At 31.7% G+C, this 20149-nt stretch overlaps 2 protein-coding genes across 6 annotated transcripts in view; one reads left to right on the top strand and one right to left on the bottom strand.

Annotated features, from left to right (window-relative positions):
• LOC145315914 (dystrophin-like) overlaps nt 1-20149 on the top strand; it is a 128066-nt gene that overhangs the window by 8266 nt on the left and 99651 nt on the right. For all 5 annotated transcript variants that reach the window (XR_013878192.1, XR_013878190.1, XM_080156057.1 and 2 more), the window contains exons 11-12: nt 1530-1645; nt 2482-2562. Coding sequence is in view for 3 of the 5 variants with exons in the window: in XM_080156057.1 (XP_080012183.1) it covers nt 1530-1645; nt 2482-2562 (197 nt within the window). In the remaining 2 variants the exon portion in view is untranslated. The remainder of the gene's footprint in view (nt 1-1529; nt 1646-2481; nt 2563-20149) is intronic.
• Nucleotides 3487-12469, bottom strand: LOC145315916 (uncharacterized). Its single transcript, XM_080156059.1, has 6 exons — nt 12384-12469; nt 11637-11885; nt 6793-6859; nt 5161-5243; nt 4814-4911; nt 3487-3795 (listed from the first exon to the last, which is right to left on the bottom strand). Exons 2-6 carry the CDS (start codon nt 11865-11867, stop codon nt 3618-3620), a joined length of 657 nt encoding a protein of 218 aa, XP_080012185.1. The 5' UTR covers nt 11868-11885; nt 12384-12469; the 3' UTR covers nt 3487-3617.

Below are 20149 nucleotides of genomic sequence, written 5' to 3'. Positions count from 1 at the left end.
ATTTTCTAGGATTTTAAAAATAGCAAAGGGTGTTATTAGACGTACTTACAGATACAATTGCTAAGTCATTTTGGCCAAACACTAAAATAAAGTTTTGACATCTGAGGGTCCAACCGTGAATACTTAAATTAACGTCTGGAAGGTGCTTAAAATTACTTGCTTTCGTTCGAGCATAGTCCCCTTTATCGCCCATTGTCATTTCACTTTTGATCCCTGTGTATTTGTGTTTATAAAAACTGACTCTATACACTAAGACTTCAGAAATAAAATTTTAAAATACATACATCAATGTAACTATAACAACACTCAATAATTTTAATAAAGCATATCTATCTAACTTATAAAATCATTCCTTTTGCATTTCTTAGAATTATGACTTCTACCTGCAATAAAATATCTATTTTTCCATTAGATAATTGGATGTGCAGAATTTATATTATACATCAATTAAGAAAATTCAGGATATATGTTTGATAACAAGGATGATTCTATCCATTAGTAGCACAGCTTCGGAATTCAGTCAAAAAAACAGTAAACTTGAATGCAATTGAAATAATTAATGCTTGATATTGCCAGTCCAGTGAGTGAAAATGTAATAGAGAGCAGCTCTCCCATACGTTGAAACAAGTCGTGTTGTTATCAGTAACAGGATGATCGCTGTCTATGTTTGTACCGAAGGATCTCACTAATTGCTGGACATACTAACAATGGGTTAATAATAAATAGAGTAGTTAGGATAAGAAAATTCAGTCCAGAAATAAGTAAAAATGCATTTACCTATCCTTGGATAATTAGCTAATAGAAACATTTTGAAATACAAAAAAGTATTAGATCAAGATAATATAAAAATAAATTAAATTTTCAAGACACTTTTAACATCCAACTAAACTCAAGACTGATGAGGGTGCAATGTCCACCGAAATATATTTCAATAAATAGCTGGGAAGTATCTAAGACTTTTTCACTTAGTGAATTTATCATACACTTTTTGTAAGTTTGAACTTGAGAAAAAACGTTTTTTTTGTGTGTACTTTTGACGCAAGGTTAATTAAAGATTAGAAGAACCACGCATTATTATTTATATTAAATGGTATCTAAAAGGTTAGTCCCCGCTAGGTTGGAGGTTTTGTTGGTGAAAATATACTTTGAGTAAGAGCACCAAAGGGAGGGGGCGGTTGTAACACTTTTTGAAACCAAAACTACAGGAATTCAACTGAAAAAAGAGTTACAGCACTGAAATTTGGAATGATAGTCGCTTTAAAGAAGAGGTACAATGTGGTACTGTGAAGAAAAGTCGGTGAAACCGCCGCTACCGCCGTTTCCTTCCAGGAAAAAAATCGGTAATAGCGGCGGTTCCGCCACCGTTTCTTCACAGTCCCACAGTTTACCTCTTTAAAGCAACTGCCATATCAAATTCTTTTTTTTAGTAGAGTTCAAAAGTTAAAGAGTTTTTGGTATCAAAAAGTGTCACAACCGCCTCTTTCCTTTAGAATTATAAGTGAATTAAAAATTTAAATGTGATGTTTTAGGTATTGGAGAGAGATGGAGTATGATATCCAGGTGTATAGAAGAAAGAATGGAGATATTAAACACAGTGGTGGCTATCCTGACAAACCAGGAGTATTTAGACACTTACTTAGATAAGGCATGTCAAGACAATCTAATTTTATCATTATCACGGATGACAACATTTTAAAGTAGCGCGGCAAAGAAAATCGACAACTGGACAAGTTGTCCTTATTAGATTAGGCTTCTATAAGGTTTAGATTATCCGCATGGGTTAGAGGCTTGGAAGTAAAAAGTTGGGATGTTGAAATTCTTTTGGTTTCTATTTATAGACATAACATGGATAATAACATCCATAGTCACAAACTAAACAAGGATGACAACATCCATAAAAGCGAAGCACTGAAACGATAGGACAAACGGACATTAACACTTGTATAGTGTTAGAACTTAATTATCATAATATAAATTTATAAGAGTCAAAGCAAAATTGTAAGTAAATTTGTTGTTAAACTGCTTGATACAGGATAATTTTTATAGACATACTTACATTTTTAGGGCTTGATTATAGAGTTGCTTCGCTAATTACATTATACTTTGTTGTCCCAGGAATCAATATACCAAAAATCAGATCAATCCAAAGATTTGATCACATAAAAATTTGTTGTTAAAAAGTAAAAAAAATCAACATGTTTAAAATGGACGTACGGACATTTTGGTAATGATTATAGAGTTGCTACGCTTTCTAAATCGTACCTAACTACTAAAGGAATCACCATGCAAAATTTGAAATCGATAGGACAATTCTAACGGAAAAAGCTATCCGTTACGGACGTACGGACGGACGTACGGACGTACGGACGGACCGACCCTAATTATAGAAAAGCTTCGCTTTTAATAAACTATTAAATATTTGAAGTTCTTATTAGCTCAAAAAAAACATAAAATATTTAGATTGACTTTTGCCATTTGTAGGTGACATTGGATCTAAAAAGTATGGAAAACGAGCTAGAAATGGACTCTAACAAGATTCAAACACAACAATCTCTAATCAAGGTAGGTAGTTAAATTTTTATATGAAATGAGAATTTAATATGTGTTGAAATGTTCCTTTTTTTTTGCCGCGTATTAAACTATCAATTTACTGATTTTGCAATATTTTGGACTCAAACAGGTGCAAACAAAATACTTGCCTCATAAAACTTCCGCAAAACGCAGCCGACCAAATGGCAATGCAGCTGCAAATTTTGGTTTAAAGCGGACGAAAAAATAGAATGCATACAGCAGAGGATTTTGTTTTTTTTTATAGTTGTAGAAAAAAAAGATCTAAAATAATCTCGTAAATTAATCGTGAATTTTTGATATGTTTTATGTACTTATTATATTTTTAAAAGCGAAGCTTTTCTATAATTAGGGTCGGTCCGTCCGTCCGTACGTCCGTCCGAGATAGATAGCGTTTATTCGTTAATTTAGGCATGTTAGAATTGCCCTATCGATTTCAAACTTTGCATGATGATTCCTGTAGTAGTTAGGTACGATTTAGAAACCGTAGCAACTCTATAATCATTACCAGAATGTCCGTATGTCCATTTTAAACATGTTGATTTTTCTACTTTTTTTAACAACAAATTTTTATGTGATCGAATTATCCGTTTGATCTGATTTTTGGTATATTGATTCCTGGGACAACAAAGAACAATAGTATAAGCAAAGCAACTCTATAATCAAGTCCTAAAAATGTAAGTATGTCCAAAACATTATCCTGTATCAAGCAGTTTTTCAAAAATTTACTTACAATTTTGATTCGACTCTTTCGATACTTTTATATTCTGATTATTCAGTTCAGACACTAGACAAGTGTTAATGTCCGTTTGTCCTACCGTTTCAGTGCAACGCTTTTATGGATGTTGTCATCCTTGTTTTATATAATTTCATGATTTTTAAAAAATTATTTGATAACCTGAAGCTTATTTTCAAAAGTTTTTTATTATGAAATGAAAAGATTCTTTATTAAAATTGTTATATACTTTACATTTTTAGAGAGATTCTAATTCTATTTTACACTATTTACACGAAATTTACAAAATATGAGAAAACTATTAACTAAGAATTTATAATTCATCATGAAGTGTATCTGCTAGATCAGCTATCCTTCGCAGCATGGAGGTCATGAATTTAACATCAAAACCGTTATCAACTTCATCCACGTTTTCGTCGTGTTCGTCTTCGCTGAAGTTCATTGCTCTGCCCCGTCCTCGGGAGGATCTTTGTCCGTTTCTTCTTCCAGAACTGGAATAGTTAATTATGTCATTGTATTATAAATAGCTTTCCGCGGATATAAAAATGTACAATTATAAGATTACAACATTCAGCATCTCGGGTCTAACAAAACCGGTTGTAATATTATGATTGTACATTTTTTATGTAGGGTTGGGCCGGATACTTTTTTGGCCGGATACCGGATACCGGATATCCGGCTGATTTCAAATGCCGTATATCCAGTATCCGGCCTAATTACCGGATATCCGGGCGGATTACCGGCCAAAATACAAGTTTTTAAAGTAACAAAAACAAAATTTCTTCATAAGCTAGTGTTTAATTATATAAAATTAAGGTTAAAACTTCAAAATTAAGTAACTATTAAAATAATTGTTCTTTTAGATTCAATAATAAGAAAATTACAGCCATTTAAAATTTGAAAGGCAGATATTTTTGTTGTAAAATGTAAAAGATTATATTGCCGGATATCCGGCCGGATAGTTTCAATATCCGGTATCCGGCCGGATATTGAAAATGGCCGGATATCCGGCCACACTGGATATCCGGCCCAACCCTATTTTTATGTTTTTAGAAAACTGGATATAATACAATACGACACATTATTTTTCATTATGCCTTAGAACTGGTTCTAAGACGGCAGATGTTAAGCGATTTCGAAGCCATACTGTAATTAAAATTGCAGAAATAATATCTTATCTTCAGGACAAATAAATCTTAAACTAACATTAAATCCTTTGAGAAAATGTGGATTAAATGGGGGGGGGGGGTGATGTAAACTCTAATTCTTTAAAAAGGAAAATTGCAGGATGTGTTTTTATGAACTCCTTAATTTGTTACTCGAGGTCAACTAAAAAGAAATGCCACCGAAAATCAAATTTACAAATTGTCATTTTATTAGGAATCTCAATTGTTAGAATTGATGTTATTGTTTGTTGTCAAATTATTATAGAACGAGTTAATCACTAATCATTTAATCTCTTATCTTATCCTAAAAATGGTTTCATTGGCCGTTAGAAGAAACTATTACCTTGCACTGTTAGCCATCATGCCAAGCATGCTAAATCCAAAAGTTTGCATAAGATTAGATATCCACATCGTTGATAGATATGTTCCAACATTGTTCGTCTAAAATTAGAATTTAGAAACAGATTTGATAAGTACAATTGCATCATATCTCAATGTGCCTTGCATATTTTGTTTTGTGTGTCCAAGCTTCGTGTAATTTTCCCTATAAATCTACTTTAGTTATTATTTGTTTTATTTTGGTTTAAATATTAAAGTCTTCCAAATAAATACTAGACCGTTGATCTGGACAAATTTTCAAAGTCATTTCTTTTTATATTTTGTATGTCTTTTTCCACAATTTGATTTTACCTGGAGAGCAGAGTTTGTTCCCTGTAGAATGACAGATCTAGCCCTGTTCATCATACTTGCCATGGAGTTCTCACGTCCTACTCCTGGAATATAATTTTATCTATAATTTAAAATTGAATTTTGTCTGTTTGTCTGTCACTTAAGCTTCATCAAGACAAACAAACGAACGGTTGGACATCGTTCTATTTTGTAAATTAGATGATTCTATAATACAAAGTAGCTTGATGTCTGTCCGTCTGTCTGTCCGTCTGTCCGTCTGTCTGTCCGTCTGAAGCTTAAGATCTCAGTAACCACTGAACCGATTGGGCTCTACTTTTCAGTGATTATACCTACTGGTCCTGTGGTGGTTTTAAGCTATTTTCTTGGGGGATGGGACACCCCTAACCCCCCCAAAAACAAAAAAATCCCCTTCTTATTTTTTATTCCAGCATTTATTTTGAATGAAAGAATAGCAACATTCTCTCACTAAAAACAATAAATATTAATTTTTTTATCACCTCTTGGGGCAAAGCCCCTAGAGGCTAGGGTCGAAGCCGCTAGTATATATATATACTAGCGGCTTCGCGCTTGTCACCTCTAGGGGCTTTGCCCCAAGAGGTGATTTAAAAAAAATTAAGGCGAAATTCGTAAAAGGACCAAGGAAATCTTCAGCAAATTCTTTATAAAAAAATGGGAAAGGATTTTTTGTTTTTGGGGGGGTTGGGGGTGTCCACCTCCCAAGAAAATAGCTTAAAACCACCACAGCACCAATAGGTATATACCCTTAAGAGTAGAATCCGATCGGTTCAGTGGTTACCGAGATCTTAAGGGACAGACATCAAGCTACTTTGTATTATAGAAAATAATGTTTCTCTTAAGGAAAAGATCTTAGAATTGATTGTACTTTTCTGAGAGGCTTCATAAATGTATTGGGATCATTTTAGTCTATTTTCCTGACATCACCCGCCCTCCCCTAGAGGCTAGGTGCTAAGCAACTAGTTTTAATGAAAACATGATTAATTTCTTTTATATTATATTTGTGACCATTGAACATATTGTTAGATAGTAACTGCGCTGCTAAAAGAAAACAACAGTAGAATGTTATGAATAGTTATTTCTCGCATCGTATTATAAACGGCTTTCCGCGGATATAGAATGTACAATTATGAGATTAAAACTAGTTTTTTTAGCCCCGTGGTGCCGAAGGCACCGGCTAAAAAACTGGTTTTAATCTTATGATTGTACATTTTTATATTCGTAGAAAGCTGGACCAATAAGTTTATACCCTTAAGAGTAGAATCCGATCGGTTCAGTGGTTACCGAGATCTTAAGGGACAGACAGACAGACAGACGTACAGACATCAAGCTACTTTGTATTATAGAAAATAATGTTTCTCTTAAGGAAAAGATCTTAGAATTGATTGTACTTTTCTGAGAGGCTTCATAAAAGTATTGGGATTATTTTAGTCTATTTTCCTGACATCACCCGCCCTCCCCTAGAGGCTAGGGGCTAAGCGACTAGTTTTAATGAAAACATTAGGAGTAAATGATTTTTTTTTTCATGTTATATTTGTGACCATTGAACATATTGTTAGATAGTAACTGCGCTGCTAAAAGAAAACAACAGTAAAATGTTTTTAAATAAACTATTACCTGCTCCCTCTCTTCTGTGCTCCTTAGGATAATGTGACATGTCTTGTTTGTGTGGCAGACTCTTTTTCTAGCAAATTATTTTTTAAATGTTTTAAAGGGATAGTTCTTTTGAGGTGTCGTCAGGTTTTATCATATTTTTATGTATATTTGGGTGGATTTTTACCAAAATAATCCCACCCTAATAAAAAGCAAATAAAGTTTATTTTAGTGAGAAATTTAAATACATAAAAGAAAGATTATCTTTAAAAAAAAATTTAAGTACAAGAATATCCCCCAACTGTATGATTCTAAATGTTAAAATTTCTGATTATTTGCTTAAGAATAAGGGGGGGGGAAGTTTGTACAGTTATAGGAAATGAAATTCAGTACCAAATTTTGCCCTGGCCGTTTGGGCTTGTTTTTATAGTTATCAACCTAATTCTTTTTGTAAGCGCTCTTATATGATTGGATCTACCTGTAAAACTTTAAAAATTGAAATTTGGGACTTTCCCTTAAAGGGGCTAGTGGAGCAAAAGACCCCCAAACACTAAAATTTTAAGTTCTGAGTCTATTTTCTGAGATATTGAGACGATTTTTTTAATGAAAACACTTTTTAACAAAACCGAACTAAATAGCCAATACAAATTTCATTTTGGGACTTTCCCTTAAAGGGGCTAGTGGAGCAAAAGACCCCCAAACACTAAAATTTTAAATTCTGAGCCTATTTTCAGAGATATTGAGACGATTTTTTTAATGAAAACACTTTTTAACAAAACTGAACTAAGTAGTTAATACAAATTTCATTTTAGGACTTTCCTTCTAGGGGCTAGTGGAGCAAAAGGCCCCCCCAAACACTAAAATTTTAAGTTCTGAGCCTATTTTCAGAGATATTGAGATGATTTTTTAAAATGAAAATATTTTTAACAAAACCGAACTAAGTAGCCATTACAAATTTCATTTTAGGACTTTCCTTCTAGGGGCTAGTTGAGCAAAAGACCCCCAAACACTAAAATTTTAAATTCTGAGCCTATTTTCAGAGATATTGAGACGATTTTTTTTAATGAAAACATTTTTAACAAAACCGAACTAAGTAGCCAATACAAATTTTATTTTGGGACTTTCCTTCTATGGGCTAGTGGAGCAAAAGGCTCCCCAAACACTAAAATTTTAAGTTCTGAGCCTATTTTCAGAGATATTGAGATGATTTTTTTTATGAAAACTTTTTTCACAAAACCGAACTAAGTAGCCATTACAAATTTCATTTTGGGACTTTCCCTTAAAGGGTCTAGTGGAGCAAAAGACCCCCAAACACTAAAATTTTAAATTCTGAGCCTATTTTCAGAGATATTGAGACGATTTTTTTAATGAAAACACTTTTTAACAAAACCGAACTAAGTAGCCAATACAAATTTCATTTTGGGACTTTCCTTCTATGGGCTAGTGGAGCAAAAGGCCCCCTAAACACTGAAATTTTAAGTTCTGAGCATATTTTTAGAGATATTGAGATGATTTTTTAAAATGAAAATATTTTTAACAAAACCGAACTAAGTAGCCGTTACAAATTTCATTTTGGGACTTTCCTTCTAGGTGCTAGTGGAGCAAAAGACCCTCAAACACTAAAATTTTAAGTTCTGAGCCTATTTTTAGAGATATTGAGATGATTTTTTTAAATGAAAATATTTTTAACAAAACCGAACTAAGTAGCAATTACAAATTTCATTTTGGAACTTTCTTTCTAGGGGCTAGTGGAGCAAAAGACCCCCCAAACACTAAAATTTTAAGTTCTGAGCCTATTTTTTGAGATATGAGATGATTTTTTTAATGAAAACATTTTTAACAAAACCGAATTAAGGAACCATTACAGATTTTATTTTGGGACTTTCCTTCTAGGGAATAGTGGAGCTAAAGGCCCCCCAAACACTGAAATTTTAAGTTCTGAGCCTATTTTTAGAGATATTGAGACGATTTTTTTAAGGAAAATATTTTTAACAAAACCAAACTAAGTAGCCATTACAAATTTCATTTTGGGACTTTCCTTCTAGGGACTAGTGTACTAGCAAAAGACCCCCTTTAGAATTTTAAGTTCTGAGCTTATTTTTAAAGATATTATGGCTGATTATAACTGAAATAAATAATCAGAAGATAAAATTTTAGTGTTTTGGGGTCTTTTGCTCCACTAGCCCCTGGAAGGAAAGTTACAAAATGAAATTTGTATTAGCTACTTAGTTCGGTTTTGTTAAAAATATTTTCATTTTAAAAAATCATCTCAATATCTCTGAAAGTAGGCTCAGAACTTAAAATTTTAGTGTTTTGGGGTCTTTTCAGGGGTGTATATTCTACATGGGATCCCCTGCTCAGGGGGGGGGGGAAATAAAAAATAAGTGGTTGGAGGGAAAAAAAATGTAAAAATTAAGAAAACTGAAAACATTTTTTCCATTTCCCCCCTCCTTGGTAAAAAAAACTTAAAAATGTGTGGTAGGAGGGATAAAATAAATAAAATATAGAGTTCTTTAAATATTTTTCCATTTTCCCCCTACTTGGTGAGAAAAAACTAGGGGGGGAAGAAAAATAAAAAAAAATTTTAGCAGGGGAAAAAAAATAAATCTTGTGCAGAATATACACCCCTGGGTCTTTTGCTCCACTATTCTCTAGAAGGAAAGTCCCAAAATGAAATTTGTAATGGCTACTTAGTTCGGTTTTGTTAAAAATGCTTTTATTAAAAAAAACGTCTCAATATCTCTAAAAATAGGCTCAGAACTTAAAATTTCAGTGTTTGGGGGGTCTTTTGCTCAACTAGCCCATAGAAGGAAAGTCCCTAAATAAAATTTGTAATGGCTACTTAGTTCGGTTTTGTTAAAAAAAATTTTATTAAAAAAATCGTCTCAATATCTCTAAAAATAGGCTCAGAACTTAAAATTTTAGTGTTTGGGGGGCCTTTTGCTCCACTAGCCCATAGAAGGAAAGTCCCAAAATGAAATTTGTATTGGCTACTTAGTTCGTTTTTGTGAAAAATGTTTTCATTTAAAAAAATCGTCTCAATATCTCTGAAAATAGGCTAAGAATTTAAAATTTTAGTGTTTGGGGGTCTTTTGCTCAACTAGCCCCTAGAAGGAAAGTCCTAAAATGAAATTTGTATTGTTCGGTTTTGTTAAAAATATTTTCATTTTAAAAAATCATCTCAATATCTCTCAAAATAGGCTTAGAACTTAAAATTTTAGTGTTTGGGGGGCCTTTTGCTCCACTAGCCCCTAGAAGGAAAGTCCCAAAATGAAATTTGTATTGGCTACTTAGTTCAGTTTTGTTAAAAAGTGTTTTCATTAAAAAAATCGTCTCAATATCTCTGAAAATAGGCTCAGAACTTAAAATTTTAGTGTTTGGGGGTCTTTTGCTCCACTAGCCCCTTTAAGGGAAAGTCCCAAAATGAAATTTGTAATGGCTACTTAGTTAGGTTTTGTAAAAAAAAATTTCATAAAAAAAATCATCTCAATATCTCTGAAAATAGGCTCAGAACTTAAAATTTTAGTGTTTGGGGGGCCTTTTGCTCCACTAGCCCCTAGAAGGAAAGTCCCAAAATGAAATTTGTATTGGCTACTTAGTTCGGTTTTGTTAAAAAGTGTTTTCATTAAAAAAATCGTCTCAATATCTCAGAAAATAGACTCAGAACTTAAAATTTTAGTGTTTGGGGGTCTTTTGCTCCACTAGCCCCTTTAAGGGAAAGTCCCAAAATGAAATTTGTAATGGCTACTTAGTTAGGTTTTGTAAAAAAAATTTTCATAAAAAAGAATCATCTCAATATCTCTCAAAATAGGCTAAGAACTTAAAATTTTAGTGTTTGGGGGGCCTTTTGCTCCACTAGCCCCTAGAAGGAAAGTCCCAAAATGAAATTTGTATTGGCTACTTAGTTCGGTTTTGTTAAAAAGTGTTTTCATTAAAAAAATCGTCTCAATATCTCAGAAAATAGACTCAGAACTTAAAATTTTAGTGTTTGGGGGTCTTTTGCTCCACTAGCCCCTTTAAGGGAAAGTCCCAAATTTCAATTTTTAAAGTTTTACAGGTAGATCCAATCATATAAGAGCGCTTACAAAAAGAATTAGGTTGATAACTATAAAAACAAGCCCAAACGGCCAGGGCAAAATTTGGTACTGAATTTCATTTCCTATAACTGTACAAACTTCCCCCCCCCTTACTTTATTGGGCTTAAATAGAAATTGTTCGTCTTAAGACTATAAGGCTATAATTAAGATAGTGAGTATGTCTAGAACAACTTTTGCAAAAACCCTCTCAGTAGAATTAACACATAAATTTTAATTTATAATTGAATTAAAAGCTCATTGTTTTTATATTTTCTTGTCATATGTTAAAATATAAAACTAAACCCACATTTTATTTCGTTTGACAAGGACAAAGTTTTGGGTTTGTTTTACTTGCAACTCATTCCTATTTTATAGTGAATTTAAAAGTACAATAAACTTATTTGTTACATTTTTTGTTACACAAAGTAGTTTTTAAATTATGTACATCAAAATCCTTTCTCTAATTAAATGCGAATATGTGTGTTTATATTATTTATTCATATTACGGAAAAATTATACAGAATGTAGTAATAATACAAACATTAGTGTATCCTAATTTTTTTTTAAGTTTGTAATTATGTTTTAATTCCTGGCCTCTTTCATTTTTAAATTTCATTGCTAACGTTTTTTTCGAAGGAAAAATTCCCAATTTGATGGCTTTATTTTATTCAGGATAACTTTCCGAATTATTATTGCAATAAATGATTTTCTTAATTTATCAGTTGGACGTACGACCTGCAAAATATCTCAGTTATAGAGTAGATGCACTTTACTTTAAAAACTAATTCTTACCACAAATTGTTTATTCTGCTGAAGAGGATCAAAAACATAAACTTCATCATCTCCGTCATTCTTTCTGCTCATCTTCTCAGTAGTTGTAACCTCTGCGTACTCATTATCAATGATTGTTCTCTGCTCCACGTCATCTCTGCTGATGCTGTTGAACTTGGGAACAGTTTCTACCTTTCTTGCAGGGACAGGCTTGCGTTTGTTTTGGCCTGATAGCTTTTTGGGCCAGCTCATTGAAAATTGTGAGAAATCCTAAACACACGCAAAATTAGTTGTACTTTATAAACGAATTCTACATATTTTCAAAGATATATAGGTTAGGTTAGGTTGAGTTAAGTTAAGGTTAAGAGTCCTGGATCGGGTCACGTAGCAATAGAGACTCCCAGAGTTAGAGCCCACCGCAGGGGCTAGAGAGAAGTTTTTTTCAAAAATAAAAAAAAGGCAAGGGGAGGGGGGAGTTTCAGTGGTCAAGAAGTAGGTTTGAATGAAAACACTCCACATAAATTAATCTTTATATCTTTCATCTTTCCTAATTTTGAAAGTTATCTATTAGTAAAGGATTAGGTTATTTTAAAGTTAAACAAGTAAAGCAATATATTCATGATTATAAAGGGTATAATATAATTGAAAAAAGAATGTTTAGGCAATTTTTTTTCATTTATCTTAAATTAGCGTGCTAGTCATAAAGCTTAAAAAAACAATTTGTTGAAGTATGTTTAATGTGCATTTTTGTTTGTTTTGTTGTTTTACCTGAGCTTCTACTGCGTGTTGGTCCTCAAGATCTCCTAGTTTTCTGAATATTTAGTTAGGCTCGTTTATGCTCTACAATAGGTTTTTTATTGTTTATTATTATGAAACCTTCTTTAGAACAAATAATAACCAAGCTTACTTGACTGTAAAATGCTCTTGTTTGAATTTTAGTAAAAAAATTTTTAAATGGAAATCTATTCCTAACTAATTAATTTCAATTTTAGTCACTGGTAACAATATAAACAACAATATTTAAATTTTGGGATCGACATTTACTATTATTTTTATTTAAAACAACTCTTATTCTTATTCTATTTTAAAACAAGAATGACAACATTAATAAAATTGAAGCTTAATAAATCTGACCTTATTACTAGTTAGCAAACAAAAAGTAACATAATTTAACATAGAATAATATCTAGGAGTTTTAACTTGAAAACAGGATGTTTAAGACATACTTACATTTAAAAGTCGATTATAGAGATGCTTTGCCTGTAAAATAGTGTCAATCGTCCTATAAACCATTATTTCAAAAATAAGATGAATAGGATAATTATGTAATATAAAAATTTAAATACCTATCAACATTTTTTAATTAGAAAAAAAATCTTTTTTAATTGTATCTTACTGTTACAGGAATCATAATGGCAAGTTTGAATTTAACAGGACAATTATATTATGCTACTTATCAAATATAAGAGCTATCCATTACGGACGGAGAGACTAACCCTTATCATAGAAATACAATGCTTTTAAAAATGTCATATAAGTAAACTTTATGAAAAATAAGTAATAGATATGGAGTCACTAACTTTCCTTAGAAACTCTTCCAAGTCGCCAAGTCTATCATTGGTTTCATCTCCCAAAGTCTCGACATCAACCAATTCTTCACTGTCAGCAACGCCCATTCTATCAATCATATCAACTGGACTATCCACAACAACTCCTAGAGGATCATCCCTAGCCTCAAGGGCAATCTGATCGTTTTGCCGACTTTCTAGAAATCCTTCAAATTGTCTAAATGCATGGTCAAATGAAAACTCCGCATCTTCCGTTTCAGCACATTGTACCATGACAGCAGCTGCTGCCAACACTAGTGGTATACATATTTTTAACTTCATTATTATTAATGTTTATTGTATGAGAGCTTTGTTGTAAATGAAGGAGTTAAGGAATACGCGGTATCTTTTATTATTAGATGGTTTATAATTTCTCGCGCACTTGAATTTTTACACACACGATGACGTGTACAAACAAACATGATATGATTGACAGACAGATGAACAAAAATACAAGCAGCATCTATGTAGAAGATAGTGACCAACAAAATATAGTTACGCGCTAGTGAAACAAACACTCGTCAGATTATCATGCAACCAACACTAACAGACACACACACACAGAAAGACAGACACGCAGACCATCATATTCAAATATATCCAAATTATATGTTAGCCTACTCTTTTTATTTAAACCTTTGAACGGCAGATGTGCTGTTTCAAGTTCAAGTTAGGTGTGCATACTCAGCTTACTTTCTGGGAGGGAGGGGACACTGGGCTGTTTATTACACTAGTCCCCAAAGTTTTGTAATAATATTTTTCTTATCGTTGGCTCAACAACTTTGGAGACTTAATGAATTTCGATCGGTTGGTTCTTTAAGTTGAGTTTCCAAACGTTTCAACCACTATTTGTAATCTACAGAAGGGTTAATATTATGTGTCATCGTTAGAGATGTACATCAATTTATTGGCCATTGCCCCTTTATATTATATTATTTATCTTATCCCTTTAGACCCCTGTCCTACTTATTAAGGGTGCTAAAATAATAAATACCCTTTATTGGGTCTAGGACCAGGTTCCTAATCTTTTACAAAGCTCATGAAAAACTACTATAAAATGAGTTTAATTGTAAATATATTTTTAACATATAACATTGAAACAAAACGTTACAAATCTGCATAACGTTTTCTAGGATTTCTTGTCAGTGCGACTAATATTTTTCTTTCCTTCATTATTCCTTTCTTATTTTTAACCACTTTCTTTTATTTATGTATGATCATATGTCAAGCTGATCATTCTACAAAACTTCATTCATTCATAATCTACTTTGTTATTCTTTGTAATTAAATTTCAAACATTTAAAATACCAAAGGCTGCATACACATAAAATGTTTTTTTTTTACAATTATGGCAGCCTTCTTTGCATATTATAAAGAACAATACTTGGGGCACTTTAAATAGGGCCAACATTTTGGAAATTTTCCATTTTTTTTAGCAGATTAATGACTTAATGGCGTATTGAAACAATGAATTAATTTGGGAAAGAAATTTTAATTGACCTTGATATTTTTATATTCTTAAAATATTCATTAATAAACATCAATGTTTTATTATTGAAATACTGTTGCAAAAATGGATATAAAAATTGGATCTTACATCAGATTTTCATGTTCTCTAATAAAGTGAAATTGGCAGCAGGCTAAAATAACGATTTCTCCTTCCACACTTTTTACCCCACCCCCTCCCCTTTTAAAACAATAAACGAATTCCATGTTAGCAAGCTAAATTAACAACAATTTTCCCCTGTCCAATAATACCCAGGTATATTCTACATCCATTGTTGCGAAACAACGGCGCATTTAGCTACTAGATATTTCCCAATAAGTCATATCATATGTCCCCTCCCCCCTTTACCTTGAATTTGTTTCCTAAACAGGAAGAAAAAGATTGTAGGGTTAGACTACACGCAATTTCTCTTTTGAAGTAGACAAATAAACCACCCTAACGCTTCCCATCCCAAACAATATACAATTTAATTAGTCCAAACATTTACGAGATCTTATATATAAACAGACAGGAACCTTTTCCGAACATTAGGACCTTTTTGAATTTAATGATGATTTAAATTTTTTGTTAATAACAAGGAAATTATAGCTTGAAATTTGCTGAGAAAATTTTCGATCGATTTTATTTGTGTTGTCTGTGTTGAAAAAGCGAAGCTTTTCTATATTTAAGTATTGGCTTGCAACACGTGTTAATTGATCATACGGACTTTAATGAATTTTTCTACCCTTGAACATCTGAAAGTATGTGACTCATTTTTTAATTCACATCTTTTAATACATTGACAATTGTAGATTTCTTACTCTTTATGGTATTAAAACGTTCTTTAATTAAAAATTTTAAAAATCCTATTAAATCATTCTATCGATTTGAAAACTTTGGATTAAAAAAGTGGCGAAAGTTTTGCAATTTTTATAATCATGACCTAAACATATTTCAAGGCTCTTACTTAATATCCAATTCTAACATAAATTTCGTCATGGTAGAACCATTCTTTCTAAACTATTTTAAGGCTAGAACACTTTCTGTAAGAAAATATTTGAATTTTTGTTTTCTTTAATTTAAAAAAAATTAACTACGTAATCAATACCACAGTTAAATTTCTAATCTAAACCTGCTATAAGCTCTAATCTTGTGGGTTTCTTAAAATACATTTACATAACCTAAAAAGCTTTCAAAACATGTATTTTAAAATATATGACTAATATATATAATACTAGCGGCTACGCCCCTAGAGGCCTCTAGTGGCACTTTAAATGTTTTTTTTTTGTTCAAGTCTCAACGATACCTCTTTATGTTGCGTTCAAGTCCCCAAATATTTGAATTTTCCTTCTATTTTTTTGTGATACTCTTGGGAGGGTGGTGGTACCCTCCCCCAAAATAGTTATAAAACTTCCTGGGACCTAGCTACCCTGTTAAGGAGAACCTGATTGGTTCAGCGGTAAGCGAGATCCTTCGTTACAGACAAACAGACATACACACATCCTGTTACTTTATTATAAGGATATATGTTTTTCTCTCTGTGATTGGTTAAATAAATGTTATCATCCTTGTTTTGTATTATTTGAAGCTGCAACACTAATTAATTATCACTTGGTTGATGTGTCGTTAAAACGTATCTAGTGGCAGACATAAAACATATGGCTCAATATTTGATCTATTGTAAATACAAGCATCACTTCAACCATAAGCGGCGGAGCTAAGGATAATTTTTTAAATAAAATATAATAATATAGAAGATTATAAATCAAGTCCTGCTTTAGCATTGATTTGAAGTAAATTTAACGATTTGATTTCAATATATAAATTATTTTTGAAGTCTATTAAAACTTAAAATAAAAATTTCAGATAGTTGAAATCTTATACAGTGTGTTTTTTTTTATGAGCACTTTTTTGAAAGCAATTTTACCCCACTTATAGTTATCAGAATTTAATGATTAATGGCTTATTTTCTTCGTTTTTTAGGGGAAATTATGAAACAACCAAAAAAAATTACAGTGTTTGTTGAAAAAGTACAGTAAAGTTGAAAATTAAAAACTTAGGTGACAACATCTAAAAATGGTTTTAGCGCATTTTTATGCTCAAAATTGGATTTTCAGTAGTCTACTTTGGGGGGCCAGTACTTTCTCCCTGATTGAGATATGGCCTTCAAACTGACCTATTCTAGTACATGTCCCCAATAGTATCTGTATAAATTTATAGCTCTATATCTCAACTTTGAAGCGTTTTGCAGCCATTCTTGCAAAAGGTAGAATATTTGAACATAAGAAAAATGCGCTAAAACCATTTTTAGATGTTGACACCTAAGTTTTTAATTTTCAACTTTACTGTACTTTTTTAACAAAAACTATAATTTTTTTTGGTTGTTTCATAATTTCCCTTAAAAAACGAAGAAAATAAGCCATTAATCATTAAATTCTGATAACTATAAGTGGGGTAAAATTGCTTTCAAAAAAGTGCTCTTAAAAAAAACACACTGTATTTCCTGCTTTCTAGTTTTTTAACAGATTTACGGACATACAGAATTATAGTGTAGTTGTGCTGCTAATACCTAGTCAATAATGAAAATATAAACATTTATTGCCGTTTTTATAAGAAAACAATGTACTAAGGCAATTTATTTTTATTTTCATCTAGAAAATTGAATGTTTTTACCTTGGTAATAACAAAATATAAAGGATATAAAATCAATTTAAATTTTCATATTTTTATTGCTTTTAATGACTGTAAATATATTTTGTAATCTGTTTGAATCAATGAATAGAATGATTGTTTGTTACAAGCGAAGCTTTTCTAAATTCAAGATTGGTCTGTTCGAAATGGATAGCTCTGGTCGATGATTTAGAAATGTGAAAATCTTTTATTTCAAACAATCTTTTTTTTTTTTTTACAGAATTTGATTATATTTACATCTTAATTTTTTAACTAAGACTCCTTGAAAGATAAGTCGCAATGTTAGAAGAAACTAAGCAACTCTATAATCTTAAGTCTTAAAATGTCATAAAGAGCATGATTTTTAGGAAAGCTTCACATAACTCCTGTGATGGTTTTAGGCCATTCTATTTAAGATTTCAGTCTTTGGGCCACCCGGATGGTTTTAAACTATTTTTTAGACCCTTTCTGTCTTTTTGAATGTAGAGCTCAAAGACAATATATTTTTGATTTCTGCAAGTGTAAATGCAATTTTGTGATAGATGGAGAAGGTGGTTAAATATTGGTAAGAAAATTTTCTTTCGAGTTTGGGGTGGGGGGTGTAGCCATATATCTTTGGCTGAATCATTTACAACTGCCCCCTCGGGCCCTCCCCCTAGACTTTTTAAAAGGATAAATCCACCCCACCTTTCCTATTTTGGCGCCTCTGGATGACTAATTTAGTAAAACTAACATAAACATAAAATGACCTATTGTGTATAAAACAATGTTTATTTTGCTTGTATTCATATTATTATTAAAACCAGATGGTGCAACAAGACAACTTTTTTTGCAGACATTTACAAATTTTTGTAATTACTGTGCGGAAATAAAAAAAATGTATAGCTTGGCTAATAAATTAATAGTTAAATCAGACATACGTTGAATATTATAATTTAGATTTAATTACATGGTTTACAATTACCTTGTACTTGCCTTACTTTTATCAAAATTTAAATGTTTTATTTAAAAAAAAAATTTAATGTTTGCAAATTACTTTAAATTGCATTATAATATACAATGTATTAAATGAAAATTTGATTTGCACCTTCATCCCCTGGGGGCAATAAACCAAGGGCTCAGCAACTGAACTTAAAATCCGTTTTTTATTTATAAATAGCGACTAGTTAAAGAAGAAAATTCTATAGCTGTAAATTTTTTTTGTGTTTAGTCACCATCACCAATTATTTATAAATTGTTCTATTGGTTGGCTGTTATTTGGCTGCTTATTATTTAAGAGTGTAGCCCGATGCCGTTTTTCTACAAAAAGTGCTGTTTGATACGACTGTTGCAGTTGATCAGGCTGCCGAGCCCCTAATAAAGCTGAGGTTGCATTTATAATAATACAATAAAATAGTTTTTTTAATTTCTTAATTTTCCATACAATAAACGCCGTGTGTGCTCTAAATTGCTGATTTAATCATTTAAATTATGGCCTGTAATGAGTTCACAACCAGGCGCGTGCACAGGATTTTGCAACTGGACATTTGGGGCATCAAATATTAGTTTTATAATTTGATATCCTAGTCATATAAAAATTTATAAAGGTTTGGGTAGGGGGATGATATAAGAAACTGATGTTTGGTAAACCATCCAAATTGCGGCTTTTTAGAAAGCATTGTGGTATTTTAAAGGCTGTGGCTATATTTGACTTCGGAAACCCTGCTTTTTGCAGGGAGTGTAAACACCCCCCTCTCAAACGCCCTTGATTTTAAGCATTATATTTTCTTACATTATGAGCTATCTACATTTAATTTCTTTGTAAATAATTTAACAAGGTTATAAGGTATAAATTAGAAACAGTGCAGGATTGCAGGGATATACCTATGAAAAAGAAGTATTTTTGTTTGTTAAGTTGTGTTAGTGTTTTAACATAAATTACAAATATATGTAAGAAGTAATCATCTTTCACTTATCCTTATATTCCTGGTGACAATACAAGTTCAGGAATTTAATAAAGTCTAACAAGGGTAATATTGTTATTGGTAGCGGAGCTCAAATAAAGATCAGAACAAAAATGTTGCTATTTGATGAATGCATGCATGGACGGCAAGATGATGAATGACGAACTTAAAAAGATACAGAGCATCTGCGCTCTTAAAGCTCATAGAACCATTTAAATTGAATTTAGAATATATTCAACAAAAAAATATTGAATGGTTATAGAGATGCCACGATTAGAAAAAATATCCTTGAATGCTAAAAATGTCACGAATGAGATATGCGAACTTGTTCATAATACATTATCGCTTACAAAAAAATCCAGACTACACATCATACCACACTAATATTTATTTAACATTTTTAACGCGTAGCTAATCAACAATTTACTTTGGTGTACAGTCTCCAGCAACAAATGTAGACTTATGTTTAAACGCGTTCAGCTATTCGCTAGTATACAAACATTGGGAGTCGAGGCTGGTGTTTATACTTTTCGCCAATATAACTCGTCCCCGAATATTTGTGATTAAAGAACTATAGCTGATCTAGATATCTTAAGTATCAAGAACCCACAAAATATCCAATCTTCTTCAAATTCTTGAAAGTCATTAGAAAAAGTATTACAATTATCAAGTGTCCTTAAAAGCTTTTTCCCATTTAATATTTTTTCTCATTAATCTTATCCATATGAAAAATGATTTGATCAGTCATGTTATTAAAAAATCATTATCATCTCGATATTAAGTATTCCATTAATCATTATATCACTCTGGAGTTTTTCCAATCATTGC

Source organism: Acartia tonsa, chromosome 4, assembly GCF_053477335.1.
Source record: "Acartia tonsa isolate MP-2025a chromosome 4, ASM5347733v1, whole genome shotgun sequence".
Classification (NCBI taxonomy): Eukaryota; Metazoa; Arthropoda; class Copepoda; order Calanoida; family Acartiidae; genus Acartia; species Acartia tonsa.
The sequence above is the reverse complement of the archived record's forward strand: the minus strand, read 5'-3'. Positions and strand labels throughout refer to the sequence as shown.

Coding starts and splice junctions, on each gene's coding strand:
- LOC145315916 (XM_080156059.1), bottom strand. CDS start 11,867: ATGAGCTGGCCCAAAAAGCTATCAGGCCAAAACAAACGCAAGCCTGTC. Junction 4,912..5,160: donor GAACAAACTCTGCTCTCCAG/GTAAAATCAAAT, acceptor TTCTAATTTTAG/ACGAACAATGTTGGAACATA. Junction 3,796..4,813: donor ATGATGGCTAACAGTGCAAG/GTAATAGTTTCT, acceptor TAACTATTCCAG/TTCTGGAAGAAGAAACGGAC.